General features: G+C 68.5%; 3 protein-coding genes across 3 annotated transcripts; 1 reads left to right on the top strand and 2 right to left on the bottom strand.

The window, feature by feature from the left end:
* Positions 1 to 138: 138 nt before the first annotated feature.
* TIGD5 (tigger transposable element derived 5) lies at positions 139 to 4555 on the top strand. Its single transcript, XM_008159707.3, has one exon. The coding sequence runs from the start codon at positions 139 to 141 to the stop codon at positions 2032 to 2034; it is 1896 nt and encodes a 631-aa protein (XP_008157929.3). The 3' UTR covers positions 2035 to 4555.
* Positions 4556 to 4886: 331 nt separating this feature from the next.
* On the bottom strand, positions 4887 to 9755 carry PYCR3 (pyrroline-5-carboxylate reductase 3). Its single transcript, XM_008159757.3, has 6 exons — positions 9640 to 9755; positions 8082 to 8146; positions 7327 to 7506; positions 6898 to 7110; positions 6438 to 6530; positions 4887 to 6293 (listed from the first exon to the last, which is right to left on the bottom strand). Exons 1-6 carry the CDS (start codon positions 9737 to 9739, stop codon positions 6111 to 6113), a joined length of 834 nt encoding a protein of 277 aa, XP_008157979.1. The 5' UTR covers positions 9740 to 9755; the 3' UTR covers positions 4887 to 6110.
* A 1826-nt stretch (positions 9756 to 11581) lies between these two features.
* GFUS (GDP-L-fucose synthase) lies at positions 11582 to 16389 on the bottom strand. Its single transcript, XM_054708601.1, has 11 exons — positions 16192 to 16389; positions 15311 to 15467; positions 14883 to 14997; positions 13751 to 13879; positions 13587 to 13660; positions 13242 to 13375; positions 13053 to 13117; positions 12655 to 12721; positions 12476 to 12555; positions 12205 to 12304; positions 11582 to 11933 (listed from the first exon to the last, which is right to left on the bottom strand). The coding sequence occupies exons 2-11, from the start codon at positions 15454 to 15456 to the stop codon at positions 11878 to 11880; spliced, it is 966 nt and encodes a 321-aa protein (XP_054564576.1). The 5' UTR covers positions 15457 to 15467; positions 16192 to 16389; the 3' UTR covers positions 11582 to 11877.
* Between the last annotated feature and the right edge of the window lie 321 nt (positions 16390 to 16710).

Raw genomic sequence — 16710 nt, 5'->3', positions numbered from 1 at the left:
CCTGCACCGCCCCCCGCACTCCCCTGAGCCAGGGAGACAAAAGGGAGGGCCGCAGTCAGCCCCGCCCCCAGCGCCCCGCCCCGCCCCGCGCGGCCGGCCGGCCGGGCTTCTGGCTGCGGCGCCCCCACCGCCGCCTCCATGTACCCCACCGGCCCTCTGGCTGGCCCGGCCCCGCCGCGCGGCCGCCACGCCCCGCCCGGGCGCCCTGCGCAGACGCCGCGGCCTCCCGCCCCCGCCCCGGCCCCGGCCCCCGCCGCGCGGCCCCGCGTGGCCGTGAAGATGGCCTTCCGAAAGGCCTACTCCATCAAGGACAAGCTGCAGGCCATCGAGCGCGTCAAGGGTGGCGAGCGGCAGGCCAGCGTGTGCCGCGACTTCGGCGTGCCCGGCGGCACGCTGCGGGGCTGGCTCAAGGACGAGCCGAAGCTTCGCTGGTTCCTGGAGCAGCTGGGCGGCGAGGTGGGCACGCAGCGCAAGAAGATGCGCCTGGCCAACGAAGAGGAGATCGACCGCGCCGTGTACGCGTGGTTCCTGGCGCTGCGCCAGCACGGCGTGCCGCTGTCGGGGCCGCTCATCCAGGCGCAGGCCGAGGCCTTCGCGCGCCAGATCTACGGGCCCGAGTGCACCTTCAAGGCCAGCCACGGCTGGTTCTGGCGCTGGCAGAAGCGCCACGGCATCTCCAGCCAGCGCATCTACGGCGAGGCCGAGCCGCCCGCCGCCGGACCCGCACTCGGCCCGCCGGTCAAGCAAGAGACCCCGCCGCCCCCGGGAGCCGCCCCCCTGCCCGGCCGCGCCCCGGCCCCGCCGCCCCCGGCCGAGGGCGGCTACGGCGATGAGCAGATCTACAACGCCAACGTCACCGGCCTCTACTGGAAGCTGCTTCCGGAGCAAGCTGCACCCCTGGGCGCGGGGGACTGCGGCCGGCGATGGCGGGGCGACCGGGTGACCGTGCTGCTGGCCGCCAACCTGACTGGCAGCCACAAGCTGAAGCCGCTAGTCATCGGGCAGCTGCCAGACCCGCCCAGCCTGCGGCACCACAACCAGGACAAGTTCCCGGCTTCCTACCGCTACAGCCCCGACGCCTGGCTCAGCCGCCCGCTGCTGCGGGGCTGGTTCTTCGAGGAGTTCGTGCCCGGCGTCAGGCGCTACCTGCGCCGCAGCTGCCTGCAGCAGAGGGCTGTGCTGCTGGTCGCCCACCCGCCCTGCCCGAGCCCGGCCGCCAGGGTGCCCGCCCTGGAGGAGAGCGAGGAGACCCCCAGGAGGTTCCGGTCTGAGCTTCTGGGCCCCCCGGAGGAGCTGCAGACCCCCGACGGGGCCGTGCGAGTGCTGTTCCTGTCCAAGGACAGCGGCCGGACGCACATCCCCGCGCCGCTGGAGCAGGGCGTGGTGGCTGCGTTCAAGCAGCTGTACAAGCGGGAGCTGCTCCGCCTGGCCGTGTCCCGCGCCGGGGGCTCCCCGCTGGACTTCGCTCGCAGCTTCATGCTCAAGGACATGCTCTACCTGGCCGGCCTCTCCTGGGACCTGGTGCAGGCCGGCAGCATCGAGCGGTGCTGGCTGCTGGGCTTGCGAGCTGCCTTCGAGCCTCAGCCAGGGGAATGCGCCGGGCAGCGGGCTGGGCAGGCCGAGGCGGCCGAGCACAGCAGGGTGCTCAGCGACCTCACCCACCTGGCAGCCCTGGCCTACAAGCGCCTGGCACCTGAGGAGGTGGCCGAGTGGCTCCACTTAGACGACGATGGGGGGCTGCCTGAGGGCTGCCGGGAGGAGGCAGGCCCTGGCCGGCCCCCTGCACTGGCCCCGGTGGCCCCTCTGTCCCTGGGCAGCCTACCCTCTGCCATGGAGGGCGGGGAGGAGGCGGCCGCCATGCCCACCGCTGGGGAGGCAGTTCGGGGTCTGGAGACAGCTCTCCGGTGGCTGGAGAGCCAGGACCTCCGGGAGGTGGGGCCCCTGAACCTGCTGCAGCTGCGCTCCCTGATCAGCACAGCCAGGAGGCTGGGGGGCATTGGGCCCTCCCCCGCAGCCCCTGGAGACGGGGTGTGACAAGCCAGTCCCCTTGGCCCCAGGGCCTTTGTCCTGTCGCACCTGGAAGGAGGGGGCAAGGCTCCCCTCTGCCCTCCCCGGAGTGGCCACCCCGTGGCTGGGGGTTACAGGGACCCCAGCCCCCACAGGCTTGGGGGGCTCTTGGTGAAGGGATGTCCTGCTCCACTGGTCCCCCGTCTCCTGGAGGAGCTGGAAGAGGCCCTGCTCATGCTCCCCGCCGGCGGAGCTGGGAGGTCTGAGGCTCAGCCAGGACCCTCCCAAGCACACCGGCTCCTGCACACATGGCACCGGTCAGCACAGCTCACTTGGCCGCCAGGACCCAGCCTCCCCCGCCCCCCCCTGCTCTCCCCCCATGACTGACTGGACAAGGAACGGGCTGGCCCGTCTGCCCACCCTGAGCCGCGGTGCTGTGGGTTCCTGTGGCTTCTCAGTGGGGAGGCACGACGCTTGGGTGTGTTTTTGTCGCATTAAGGCCGTTTTTACAGATACTGGGGGGCGGGGAGGCGGTCAGTCCCCAGCCTGGGGCCAGCCTCGCTCCGGGCTCTGGGAGACAGTGCCCAGCACGCAGGCCTCCTAACGCTCTGGATGCAGCAGGAGTGTCTGTTCACTCGGACTTCTAACTTTCCTGAGAAGATGCATTCTCCGAGCAGCTCTCGTTCCGTGGGGTTGGCATGCGGCTGGATTGGGGCCCTGGAGACGCCCAATGACTGGACAAGCTCGCTGGACTCTCCCAGCAGCCACAGCCCACTTCGTCCAGGCCCAGGGCCCAAGGCCACCCTGCCACCTGCCGGAACAGGCTCCTGACAGCCATCGGAACCACCTGCAGTGCCTTAGTCCTCAGGCGCCTCCCCTTGCTGGCAGCTGGCACCTGGGCTTCTGGGCGGCGGTGTAAAGCGGAGAAAAGCTTCCCGCGTTCAGCCCAGCTCTCATAGGGCCTGCTGCCCTGTCCCTCCCGGGAGCTGCCTGTCCTGGCCCTGCCCCTGCCCCTGTCATCCTGGTGACCAGAGGCTGCAGACGGGGTGTTTGTGGAATGGCGGCCCCTGGAGAGGCCGCTAGAGGGCGCCCACGAGCAGATTTCACACAAGTTCAAGACCATGACGACCCCCCCCCCAATACACACACCTCCAATCTGAAAGCTGAGGGAGGGTGTGGAGAATGGGAGCAAGGGAAGGGAGCCTGGGCCTCCCCTGCCAGCTGTGGAGCCTGCCCAGCTAGGGGGCCTCTGCAGTCAGTCCCGCCCCAGGAGCCTGCCTGTCACAGCCTCGCCGCTCCTGCTGGCAGGGACCCAGGGCCAGGAGCCCGCTGGGTGTGGGGAGGCAGACTGCCCAGACGGCAGCAGGCAAGGGTGCACCTGAGGCCCCAAGGCTCCCAGCCTCCGTGGGCTGTGCAGGGGGTGCGGCGTCCACGAGGCCGTGGCAGGTTTGCATGGGAGCCAGGGCTGCCCCCAGGAGGAGGCTCGGCCTGTCTGGGGGCCCTAGGTAAAGCGAGGCCGGTCCACACTGACCTGGGGCTGAGAAGCTAGCTTGAGTGCCAGTCAGATGGGGGTCTGGAGGCTGTGGCTCTGCGGGACAGGGGACACCCCCATGAGGCCTGTAAGGGTGTCCCCTCCAAAACGGAGGCATGGGGGGGGGGTGCCTTGGGACAGAGGCTGCAGGCGCCTGGCCCTGTGGTTCTGGCTGCCCTGAGCCCATCCTGGTGCCCCTGGCTCAGTCACGTCTCCCTGGGCTAAGCTCCGTGTGACATCATAGGGCCCCTGCCAGAGGCTGCCTGTGGGGGACCCCCGAGTTGGCAGCTAAAGCTGAAATGAACCCTAGGTGTGGCCTCACTCCACAGCCTGCCCCTCACGGTTTATCTGCTGGGCCCAGGGGCATGACCTTGTCCCCGGGTTTGTGATGGCCTGAGCGGGAGGGCGGGGGCGGGGCGCAGCTGCTCCAATCCCTCTGCCTGAAGCTGGGAACGTGCCTGGAGGATCACACGCTCCCTGCACGGGCCCTGCAGCTGGAGGCGCTGGGGACAGCCATCAGCCTGCGTCCCGTCGTCCACAATCCTGACAGGCACCGACTGCACGACACAGAGCCGGGGCCAGGTCACGGTGAGAGCCCCCTACGTGGTTTTTTTGGGGTGAGACCAGGCTGCAACAGTCGGGGGGGGGGCACTGCTTGCCCAGGGGCTCCATGCGTGGGAAGTGGCCCTGCAGACGTCAGCAGCAGATGAAACACCGAGTGAAGTGGGAGAGGAAGGGGAGTGCCTCCAGCTGGGAGCCCACCACCCGGGGACCCCCGCCCGTTGGCCCACGTGCAGGTCCGGCTCCGGTGAAGAGCCCACGTGGGAGCAGGGCCCCAGGCAGCTTGGGCCTGGGTAAGGGTGCCCCCGGGTGAGGCCTGGCTCCGGTGCCGTGTCCCCGAGGGTGCTGTGGGCAGCCGGCTCTGAGGGGCACGCTCACCCCTGGCCTCGCTGAAGGCGGAGTTCACCTCAGGTGAGCCCAGTGGGTTTTATAATAAAGGCTGAACTGGTCAACGTCGCACACATCCCTGCTCTAGTCTTATTTGTGTAGCTCTGACCGAGTGCTTGGGTCCAAGACCCCATATGGCCAGCCACTGTGGCTCAGTGGATGAGTGCTGACCTATGAACCAGGAGGTTAGGGTTTGAGTCCGTCAGGGCACATGCCCGGGGGCATGCAGGAGGCAGCCAATCAATGATTCTCAGCATTGATGTTTCTACCTCTCTCCCTTACTCTCTGAAACCAATAAAAAATATATTTTAAAAAATAAAACACCTCATGTGCTGAGAAAGCAGAAGGGGATAAAGCGGGACCAGACGGAAGAAAGGAACCATTAACGCACCAGTTTCTGGGAAAAGCCATGTTCGCTGGGGGACAAGTGGGGACCTGGTGGCCAGGGACCGGGCTGCGACCCCGCCCCCTGAATCCATGTGTCCTCCAGCTGGGCTGGGCTCACCAAGGGCCTCCTCCAGGGAGTGGCTGCGGGGCGAGCCCACCCTGGGCCCCAGGACTGTGAGGCGATGCGTGGCTGGGTGCTGGGGGTGACGGCGTGAGTCACTCATGCGCTGCCAGGCCCTGGGATTCGGCTTTCCCGCCTCCTGCTAGTATGGGCCGGCCACTCCGTGCTGCGGGCCAGCGACTCTGTTCCCTTCACAGCAGAGGAAGCCGCCTCTGTGAGATGGACTCTGGCAGACCCTCTGACAGGGGCAGGCCAGGGTCAGACCAAAGGCAGGCAGGAATGGGGGCAGGAGGCCTGGGAGAAGGGACTGCCCTTGGGGCTGCCTGGATGGCAGGTGGCAGACCAGGTAGGCGCGGGGGCTGCTGCGTAGGGTGCCTTCCCTGAAGCCTCGCTGGTCGGTGGCAGTGGGAACGGTGGAAGCCAGGGGAGCACCCCCCTCTGGGCCTTGGCGTGCAGAGAGGCCTCAGTGAGCCTTGGGGGCAGCACCCCCCCAAAGGCCCCACAGCTCGCCTCGTCCGCGTGCCCAGCCTGATCGTCTGTTCAGGGACATGGGAGGGCCAGGCCCTGCAGTCAGGCCAGGGATCCTCAGCACGTGACCGAGAGGGCTCACCAGAGCCAGCGACACCTGCCCCTTGCCCGGAGCCCGGGGTCTCGGGGAGGGCCCTGCCAGCTGAAGCCAGGTGTGTGGTCCCCACTGGCCAAGGCCCATCCTTCCAACCCTGACGCTGCCCGCCCCAAGGTCCCCCTCAAGGCCCTAGGCCACCCCACTAACAGGGCAGACTGGCTTCACTGAGGGAGCAGGTCTCCTGCAGATGCCTATGTCCCCACCCCCCAAGCTGCTCCCGTGCCCGGGGCTCTGCTCCTGCCTCTGCCAAGCGGCAGGCCGCGGCCCCTGACCAGCACCACCAGTGCTCAGGCCTCGGAGCCCACGGCCCCTGGGTGGTGGCCGGCACCAGGAGACGCCGTGCCAGGTGCTGGACGCTCAGGGATCCCTCCGGTCCTGCCCCTCGCGTTCCCGTGTGGGAAGCAGGGCACAGCCGCGAGGCTCCAGCGGGTCAGAGAGCCCGTCCTCCAGAAGGGCTGGGAGAGGGCATGGGGCAGGCTGCTCTGGGGACCCTACTTCCTGCTGAGCTCCTGGGCCCGGCAGGTGGCGGCCTCCACGGCGCTCATGGTGGCTGCCCGCAGCCCGCCCTGCTCCAGGGCGTGAAGCCCGTGAATGGTGGTGCCGCCCGGCGTGCACACGTCCGTCCGCAGCAGGGCCGGGTGCTGCCCCTTCTGCAGCAGCATCTTGGCTGTTCCCTGGGGAGAGGAGCAGGGGCAGTGACGGGGGACATGGGAACCCCTTCTTCCTCCCCCCACTGTGCAGCTTTGCCACCCGTCCCCTCTGCTCCGGAAGGCACCCAGGCCCCCCTTTCCCTCGTCCCCGGGACCACAGTCACTCACCAGCAGGGTCTGGGCGGCGATGCGGTGAGCCAGGCCACTGGGCATGCCCATCTTGACGGCGCCCTCAGCCAGGGCCTCAGAGAACACGCACACCTGTGGGCGGCGGGGTCAAAGCCAAGGCTCCCCTGGGCACCGCCCCCAGCGGAGAAAGGCTCGGACCTTCCGGAACAGGCCCAGGGCACCGCCCCAGCGGAGAAAGGCTCGGACCTTCCGGAACAGGCCCAGGGCACCGGCCACAGCGCAGGGCCCAGAGCTGAGGCCTGCGCCCGGGTCTGCCGAGGCCCAGCTCAAAGGCCCAGGAGGGCAGTGACGGGGGGGAGCCGAGCTCATGGGCAGCAGGGAGCACGCCGTCCCATCCTGAGGGTAGGAGTGGCCATAGGGACTTGGCCGATGGCTGGCCTGGCGGGGGGGGGGGGGGGGGGGGGGGGAACGGGACGGGGGGGGGGCAGGTAACACTCACAAAGGCCACGCCACTGCCACTGAGGCCCGTGTGGATGTCCACCTGGGCCTCAGGCACCTCCTCGCACTGCCCGCAGGCCTCCAGCAGCGTCTGCAGGAGCTCGACCTCGCCTCTCCCCACGTGGCGGCCCCGGGCCAGCACCATGGCCCCCTCCTGGACCACGCAAGGCAGGTTGGGGGAGACCCGCAGCACCCGCGTGTTCGGAGGAAGCAGCTGGCCAGAGAGAGGCTGTGGTCAGGGAGCCGGGCGCACGCCTCAGCCAGGCTCCCTCCACCTCCCTGGTGTGGCGCCAGAAGGAACCCTCACCGTCCCCCGAGCCGCCTGGCCATTCGGCAGGCTGGCTGCCACCTGCCCCACCCATGCTGAGCCCAGGCTGGAGCTGGTCTGGGCTCACAGCCTCATCGCCCCTCCTCCCCATGGGCCACTCACCTCCTCCAGGGAGCTCAGAGAGACCCCGGCAGCCACAGACACCAGGATGTGCTCAGCGGTGACCACAGGGGCCACCTCTGCCAGGACGGCTGGCAAGACGTGGGGCTTGGTGGCGAAGAAGACGAGTGAGCAGCTCTGAAGCACCTCCTGGTTGGAGTGGGTGGTCTGGCAGCCCAGAGCCTGTACCGGGAACACAGGGACCAGGACGGTAAGTGGGCACCTACCCAGACCCCGGCCCTTCTGGCTGGAGGCCCCCTGCCTTCCCATGGCTCCCCGTGGGTCTCTCCCTTCGCAAATGCCTGCACCACCCCCTCCCAATGCCCGGACCCACCCAGACCACCCACTCCCGCCCAGGACCCAGCCCTGAGCCTCACAGACCCTGTGCCAGCACCTCTGCGAGCTCTCCAGCCCCAGTGAGTGCCCACGGCCATCCCTGCCCACCGCAACACAGACACGCACGCACACATGTGCACACGCACACACTCACACGCGTGCACACTCACTCATGGGCATACTCACACACACGCACACTCACACGTGCACACACCTACAGCCCTTTACTCTGCCATGGCCCTCCACAACCTTGACTTTCCTTCTGGCCTTTGACCTCCGCTTCCCCCGCCCAGCCCGCCTCGAACTTGAGCTGCGTCGGCCGTGCTTCCCCGGCCTCAAGAAGTGAATCAGAGGGGCAGGAGCCACGAGCCCCCCTGGTCCCTGGAGGGAGCCTCAGTTCAGAAGAGCTGGGCCCGGCTCACCCGGAAGTGACAGAGGTTCCTGTCCGTCGGGGCACTGGCCAGCACCTGCTGGGCTTCCACTTTCCCTGAGAGAAAGGCGAAGGGCTGGTGTTACTGGGGGGGGGGGGGGGGGGGGGGGGAGAAGGAGGGGAGGAGCCGGCCTGGCCTGGCCTGCCCTTCCTGCAGATGGCCCTTGGCTGCCTGAGACTCTCCAAGCACCCACGTGCTCAGCAGAGGTGCTCCGTGCAGCCAGGACCAGGCAAGCGGGTCCACTGAATTCTACGTGGCAGTCCCGGCCTCTCCCGCTGCCGAGTCCAGAGGCCCTGCTGGCCACATCCTGTGAGGACACAGATCCCAGGGGCCTCTGCCTCCAGGGACTGGAAGCGTGGAGAGGAGGGGGACATGATGGTAGGGAGGCCCAGTGGGGGCTGGGCTACCCTGGGAGAGGGTGCACCTGTGCTGGGACCTCCACGCAGAGGCTGTTTGTTTGACAGAAACCACCTGTTTGTGGAGCACGGCCCAGGGAAGCCAGGTTTCCGTCATGTCTAACGGACGGCAGGAGTGCACCCCAAACCTGAGCCCACAACTGATGCATCGTGGCTGTTATGTCCACTGTGCTCAGCACGGAACGCAGCGGCCCTGGGAGGCAGGTGGCACGGATGGTCTTTAAGGTACAACACCTGCGACTCGCAGTGAACTGTGCGCCTGGTTTGGACCCCTCTGGCCTTTGGTGTGTGGCTATGGCTAAAGGCAGAACGCCAGCCCGTTCTCCCCGGGAAAAGGCTTCTGACTGCGAAGCAGGGGTAAGACAGCTTTCTCGTCCCTTGCAGCAAACCAGTTTCTCCGCAGGGGATACCTGGCCCCCAGTGTCCTTAGTGCAGAGGTGGAGAGGTCCTGTAGGGGTCACGGGAGGGAAGCTGGCGCACAAACAGGAAAAAGGATCGGGGCTCAGAGAGACTAAGCAACCCGACCGAGGCCAGGGCGCCGGCGGGAGAGCCCAGACTCTGAGCCCAAGGAGAGGACACTCGCTCCACATGTGGAACCACGTGATCTCGTTGTCACGTGACGCCGGGAGGACGGTCGCGGTGAAGTCAGTGTACTGTCTCTTACTTAACCCCAAAGAGCACCTTCCAACACAGGATTCACTAAGACACGCTCCTTTCCCTTTGTTTGGGCCAAACCTTCCCAACCCGCTGCACTCAGCACTTTTCAGTCCGGCCCAGCCACAGTCTCTGGCCACGGGCTGGTGGCTACTGTGCGGACAGCGACTCTGGCTGTTCTCAGCGGGAAGGCGAGATCCGAGGGCAGGTCCGTGCTTCGCCTGGGCCCACGCCGCCCGCACCGGATCCGCCCTGAGACCCCGGCCCAGGCGCCCGCCCCCGCCCCGCCCTGGGACCCCGGCCCAGGCGCCCGCCCCCGCTCCGCCCTGGGACCCCAGCGTGCAGGCCCCTGGCTGCCAGGCTCCGCCCGGAGGTTCGGCGGGATTCATCCCCCTGGGCAGGTGAGCTCGGCCAGGCAGGCCCGTTCCTCCCACACCGGCCCGGCGTCGGACTTCCCCGCGCGCCCCGCGGCCTCCCACCTGCTCGGATGAGGCCCTGCGCGATGGCCTCCGCCATGCGGCCCGCGCCCACGAAGCCCACGCGCCGAGAGGTCGGTTTCGCAGCCGCTACCGCCGCCATCACACTGACCCGGCGCCCCAGGCCACGCCCCGCCCCGCCCCCGTCCCGCCAATGGCTACGCCGCCCCGCCCCTTCCTTGTCATTGGCTCTCGGGACCGCACGCTCCGCCCCCTCCCGTCGGGCTCTGCGCTCTACAGCTCGCGGAGCAGCGGGTCCCGCCCCTTCCTGCTCATTGGTCGGAGTTTGGCGTCAGACAGCCGGTGGGCATGGCGTGGGCGGGACGCCAGCTCGGCCCCCGGAGTCGTCGCGCGTGGAGCGCGGCTGGCGGGAGCCCGGGTCCCGGCAGGAGTGCGGCGGCGAGCCGGGGCCCAACCCGGCGGGTGTGTGCCGAGCAGGTCCTGGTTTCCCGAAGGGCGGCTGGAGAAGCCCCATTCAAAGGGGAAGGGTCGGAAAGGGGCGTCTCCCCCGACCTGTCCCGAGGTCGGTGCCCTGGAGCGTGCCCGGTGGTGTCCCTCGTGGGGACGCTGCGGAGCCCGGAGCCGCTGATGGATGGTCGCTGGGCAGCGGGGAGGCAGGAGAGCTGGGGCCCCAGGAGTGGTGGCAGTGCGTGTCACGTTTGGCGTGGAAAAGTAAGGCTGAAGCTGTGCGATTGCAGTTGGTGTGGGTTTTGCTGTCACCCAGTCTGACTCACTCAGCATTGCCCCTGCAGCGTGGCCCGCTCTGGTCGGGATGCGGCTGACCCTGATGAGGACCCTCCTCTATGTACACACACACAGGGCAGGCAGGGGCGCTCAGGGCACAACTGCCTGCGTCCTGCCAGGCGTGCCCAGGCCTCTGCTGGTGCTGGCCTCCTTCCCACTGTTCCCTGGCGGATCCCAGGCGCCACCCCCGCCCCGAATCCCCACACGGAGAGAGAGCCTTCCTTCCCAAAGGCCTGGTGCCGAGGTTACACTGGAGGGTCCTGGAGCTCCCAGTGTTTCCAGACAAGCAAACGGAACGCAACCGCGACCATCCCCCACGGCAGGGTGGGCGCCCGGAGGGAAGGACCACCACAACTGAGACCACGGGGAGGCACTGACATTGGAGGGGCTCCAGGGCCAGCCGTGGGGAGGCCCGTGGGGTCCATGCCTGGGCTTGTCTGGGTGACGACAATACAGTGGGAAGTCAGTGGGGCCTGGGGAGAGAGGCGGGCTTGGTGCCTGGCGCTGAGACGGCAATACCGCGTCATAGACGAAGGAATGGACGCAGCAGCACCCCTGGGCCAGAGGAAAGCTGGGTGGAGGTGGCAGAGGGCCCTGAGAGGAGGCGGGCCCAGGCCAGGGAAGGTGCCTGGGTCCTGGGCGAGGCAGTCCAGCAACCAGCTTTGGAGCTGGGTGCTCCAGGGCCCACACCCAGTGCCAACTGGCTGGCCGGGGGATCTGTCTGAACTTTGCCCAGCTCCTATTGAGAACGGGAGACCCATGCACTCACCTCCCTGCCCACCAGGGCCCCTCGGTGACACCTGTTACTGTTCATGGAATAAGTGGGGCGCCATCACCCACGCTGCCGCCTGAGGGGGGAGGGAGGCTGAGCCACCCAGTCACCATCCTCCCCTCGGCCTGTCCAAATCCAGTCCCAGCCTCTGTCCCGAAGCCCTTGGGAGCTCAGGTCACCAGGCCTGCTCGCGGCCAGGGGTCTAGCAGGGAACGCCCAGCCTGTCTCACCCCGTGGCCTGCCTGCTTCCTGCCCACACACCGGCCTCTCCACGTCTCCACCTCCTCAGCCGCCCCAGGCGCAGGTGGCTGCCGTGGCCCAGCACCTCTCAGGGGCTGGGCAGTCAGTAGGGGCGGCGGGTCCCGGGGCTGGCCGGGCTCGAGCAGGCAGTGCCTGGGATGGGGGACAGCTGGCACAGAGTGGCCGGGGCCGGGCCTGAGAAATGCACTTTATTGGCTCCCAGGAAGACAAGATCAGAAGTGGACACGCAGGACCTGGGCACTGGACCTGAGGAGCAAGGTGCGGGGCCTGGCCAGGCCTCGGTCTCCCTGAGGAACGACGGGAACGGTGACCCCACTGGACAGCTGCCTGGGGCCTCCCTGGCGGAGGGGGTGGAATGTGGGCAGTGCCTTGACTCCTGGCAGGGTGTGAGGGTGTTGCCACTGGGCTCTGCCAGCTGAGCAGCCACGGGGTCTGGGGGCAGTGGCGCCGGCCCACCACCACGCTCACTTCCGCGCCTGCTCGTAGTTGTCACTGAACCAGGCACAGGTCTCCTTCACAGCTGCAGGGGCAGGCGAGGGGCGGCAGGTGAGGGCAGGGCTGCACGGACCACCAAGGGAGGCAGGGTCGCTGGGTCCCCAGGCTCAGAGGGTAGTCAGCCCCGTTTCCTGCTGCCTGATGAGGGTTTGAAGACCAAACCTGCCAGGCGTCCACCCCTGGCTGGAGTAGGAAGCTGAGGCCTAGGGCAGGGCAGTGGCCGCCCAGAGGCAGGAAGTAGAGGCCAGGAGGTCTTGAGGGACGGGGGCGGAGGGCCGTGAGGGGCAGGGGCTCACCCTGCTTGAAGGGCGTGAACCGGAAGTCGGGCAGGTAGGCCCGCAGCTTGCCGTTACTGGCCGTCTTCTTAAACTGCCCGTCCGACTTGGTTGTATCAAACTGGGAGCCTGGTCAAGGCCATAGCAGAAGGGGCAGCCCCACCCCAGCTTGCCCTTGAACCTCCCCCGCCTTTCCGGGAGGCTCTGTCCTCCAGCTCCCAGGCTGAGCCCCATCCGAGTATCAGACCCCCCACCCCCGGCCCGAGAGGGAGGCGCCCGGAGCCAAGGATACGGTGACCTCCCCGTGGAAGTCCATGGCCTCCACCACGGCCTCGGCAGCCTCCTGGATGGAGACTTCATCCTCCTCGCCCACTGCAGGGAGCGCGGGCCCAGGCCAGGTCAGCCTCCGCTGCCTGGTCCCCCGCCCCCCGCCCCCCGCCCCCAGGCTGTGCCGCCGCTGCAGGTGCCCACCTGACAGGATGATGGGCTCCACCTCACTGTACTCCCGCAGGACCCAGAGGAAGAGCCGGGCCAGGTCCTAGTCAGCCAGGCAGGGTCAAAGGCCACAAGTCATGGCCACATGGGGCCCAGTCACCTCCTCCAAGCAGCCCTGCTGAGACCGGGATCCCTCCCTTTGGGCAGTCCTTGGCCAGCTCATCCCCAGCGGGTCCAGTCCTCTCTCCCGCTGAGCTCAGAGCTGCACCCAGCAAACCCCATGGGGCTCAGCGAGGACCAGTGGCTGCTCCTCCAGGTGTCAGCCAGGCCCTCCCCCGCCCCAGGCTCCCCCACCCCCCCCCCCCCCCCCCGCAGCCAGCGAGGCCGGCCTGGAGCCGTGCTCTGGGGACAGCTGGGTGCCCTCCAGCACGAACCAGTGAGTAGATGAACTGCCTCCGGGGCTTCCCTGTGCCCCACACCGTCAGGGCCGAGCCCCTGCCTGCAAATTCGGGGAGGGGCGTGTCAGAGGCCGTGCCAGTCACCACACGCCTCCCCCAGCCGAGCCCCAGGGGCCAGGGGCACATCGGGAGGGCGGCCGGCCTCGCTGGGCAGCAGGCACTCACTCTTAGCCAGGTGCACCTTGTGGATCAGGCCGGGCAGCACGTGGCCGTCCTCGATGTTGAAGTTGTCGTGGGGCCCGAAGACGTTGGTGGGGATGACGGCGGTGAAGGTGCAGCCGTGCTGCTGGAAGTAGGCCCTGCAGAGCACAGCATGCCCTCCGGCCCCGCTCTCCACCGCCCGCACCGCCCCCCCCTGCCCCCCCCACCCCGCCCTGGCCCCCCAGAGATGGAATAACCAGAGGCCAGCAGAGGAGGAGAGGCCTGGGAGCCCCACAGGTGACCCACTGGGCCCCCACCCGCGGGCCCGCTCCCCGGTTCCTGGTGGGCCCAGCTGGGCGGTGCCAGGACCTGTTCTGCACGTCGATCATCCGCTTGGCGTAGGAGTAGCCAAAATTGCTGCTGTGCGGGGGCCCGTTGTGGATCTGGGGGGGGCGGGGGGGGGGGTTAAGGAGACAGCTGCTTCCAGGGCCCGCCCCGCCCCCCCCCCCACCCAGGCCCGCCAGCGGTCTCACCATGGTCTCATCGATAGGGTAGGTGGTCTTGTCAGGGAAGATGCAGGTGGACAGGCAGGAGACCACCTTGCGTGCTCCCACCTCGAAGGCCGAGTGCAGGACGTTGTCATTGATGTGCACATTTTTCCTCTGGGGGTGGGGGGGCAGGTTCAGGCCTCTCCAGGCAGGACCCCAACCCCTACCTGCTCTTCCAGGGACAGAAGTGGGGACCACCCTGGCTCCTCCAACAGGCCCAGTGCCTGAGCCGCTGGTCCTAACTGCCCTGCCCCTCAGTCTGTGACATCCTGAGCTGGCGGTCCCACTCCCAGGGCTGAAGGAGGGGCTAGGCCTGCATTCCTGGGGCCTGGAGGAGGGGACCCCACCCCTCAGCTCAGGACTGGGCCCCAGCTACGGGGCTGCTCAGGGCAGGGGCAGAAGGAGCTCAGTGGCCCAGCTCACCCGTCCCAGAGGCGCTCACCCCGCTCTCCTGCCCAGGAGCAGGGAAACCGCCGTCCTCACCCTCCCAGAGCCCCCCCTGCCCTCTGGAAATTGGACACGAAGTGACCCGGCATGAGAACTGGCCTCGGGAGAAGGGAGAGAGGGTGGCTAGGCTGCAGAGAAGGAGGTGACTGGAAGGAGGGCCCTGGCCGACAGGGGCCCCTGGGCAGAATCTGGCCTGAGCTTCTGCCGTCCCAGTGCCGGGTGCAGGGCTGAACCGCGCCAAGGCCAACTGCCCAGGGATGGTGAGGCCAACACTCAGGCGCAGCCGACAGCGCCCCATTCTCCTCCAGCCCCTTACAGCACGCCCCCATCCCCCCGAGAGCACATGCCACAGACCGGAGCCCAGAACACAGAGCTGCACCCGGCGGGCCGGGCTCCGTGCAGCTGGACCAGAGAGGTCCCGGGAGCAGCAGCATCTGGAAGCTCAAGTGGCAGGAACCAGTTGTGTGTCTTTCAGCTCCCCCGCCTACTGGGCAGCTCCACGGCTTGTTCTATTAGGCCAAGTGCCCCCAGACCCACCTGCATGCCCCTCCGCTCACAGCTGTGCCAAGCCCTGACCATGGGGCCTTCCTAGCACTGAGTGTGGGAAGCCAGCCAGGAAGTTCCCAGAAGCCGGCTCCCGGCTCCCGTGCTCACTGGGGCCCTCACTCACCCAGAAGTCCAGGTTGTATTTAATATTCCGGAACAGGCCCCCCACCATGGCAGCAAGATGGATGACGTGCGTGGGCCGGACCTTCTCGAACAGGGCTCGCGTCTGCGCGGCATCCCTGGGGACAGCCGGCTGTCAGCGTCCCCGGAAGGCCGAGGGGACTAGCCCCTGGGGTTACGGAACTGGAGACGGGCTGGGCAGGGCCCATAGCGGGATGGGCTGCCCCAAGACAAGTGGCCGGTTCAGGCCCTGCTGCTAGGAGGGTGTGGGAGGATGTTTGCCTGGAGCAGAGCTGTGCACACCCAGGCCACGCCAGCCACCTGGCAGGGAGGGTGCAGACTCCAGGCCACCGGGCTCGGGGTTGGGCCTGGCCCAGAGCTCTGTCGGGAGAGGGCCTGGGGGGGTGGTGCTCCAGGGATGGGCCCACTCACGTGAGATCGGCGTCCTTGGAGGAGACGAACACCCAGTCCTCTCCTGGCAACCTGGCCCCGTCTGCTACCACCTTCTGGATGGCTCTGCCCACCAGCCCAGAGCCCCCTGTCACTAGGATCCGCGTGGACCCCTGGGGCTCCCCCATGGCCGCTGCACCTGTACAGTCCAAGGGTGTGAGGGTGAGGCCATCGTGTTTCTATCCAGCAGAGCCCTAGGCTCCTGAGGTGCTGCTTTTAGGGGCACTGCCTTGGCACTGGACCCCACAACTGTCCAAGGGCTGGCCCAGGATGCTGCCCCCAGGGAGGGGAGAGACCCAGCTGGCTCGAGTCATCCCTCCTCCCCTCCCAGCCAAGACAGCCGGTCCCACGTTCCACCTGTCCCAGGCCTCGGGGCACCACCACCCTCGAGTACCCTATCTTGGGGCCTGGAAATCGGCTTGAGTCCCTACCGGAAGGCCTGACCCCGCTGCAGGGCCCCCTGTCCAGCCCCGACAGGAGGGGCCCTGCCCAGACACCCGCTGCTCCCGACCGCACAGGCAGTCCAGCAGCAGGCCTGTGGGGAGGCCCCACGCGTCCAGGCCCCCCCCCAAACCGCTCCCTCGGATCCCTCCTTACGCCCAGAGCCCCCTAGAGCCCGCGGGTTCCCTCCCACGCCCCCAGGCCCTTCCCCGGCCCCTTCCCCAGGCACCTGGCAGCTAGCCCCCCTCCACGTCCCCAGGACCCTCTCGCGCCCGGGATACCCGCCAGCGCCCTCGGGTCCCATCCACGCCCCCGGGGTCCCAGCACCCCTCAGGCTCCCGTCAGTCAGGGAGCGCTCAGGGCCCAGGCCCGGCTCGCGACGTCTCCTCGCCCCCCCCGCATCGGTATTCTAGGGGTCTCACCTGCACCCACTCCACGCCACCTGCCCGGCTGCCAGATGGCTACTTCCGGCGCTGGCTGTGTCCAGCCGCGCGCCAGAGCCAGGCGTGGGGGCGGGGCCCGGGGTGCTCCCGTGGCATTCGGGGACTTGGAGTCCTCTCCGGGCGCACGGGCGCTGCCGTGAAGTGGACTCCGGAACCGCGCAGCATCCTGGGAAATGTAGTTCTCGCCGGGTCTGCATCCGCGGGGCGGGTCCTGGGGAGCTGATCCGGGCGCGGTGGCCTCAGGGTGCTCGGGCGAGACCCCACTGGGGAGGGTGGGAAGTACGAGGGGAGAGGCTCCGCAGCCTGAATCGGGAGGAGCGGCAGTTACTGCTGGGGAAGCCGAGGCGCGCCGTCTGGGACTGGCCGCTGGTGGCTGCCGCAGGGCCGGCCGGACGGCGGGGCAGGGTCCGCGACGGGTGTGGAGCCCACGGCCGACCCGGCTACCGACCCGGTCCAGCGGGCGCCCACGGTGGTCCCGCCTTGGTCCGGGAGCTGCGA

Source organism: Eptesicus fuscus, chromosome 19 (genome assembly GCF_027574615.1).
Source record: "Eptesicus fuscus isolate TK198812 chromosome 19, DD_ASM_mEF_20220401, whole genome shotgun sequence".
In the NCBI taxonomy this organism is placed as follows: domain Eukaryota; kingdom Metazoa; phylum Chordata; class Mammalia; order Chiroptera; family Vespertilionidae; genus Eptesicus; species Eptesicus fuscus.
This window is presented reverse-complemented; position numbering and strand designations above follow the sequence as displayed.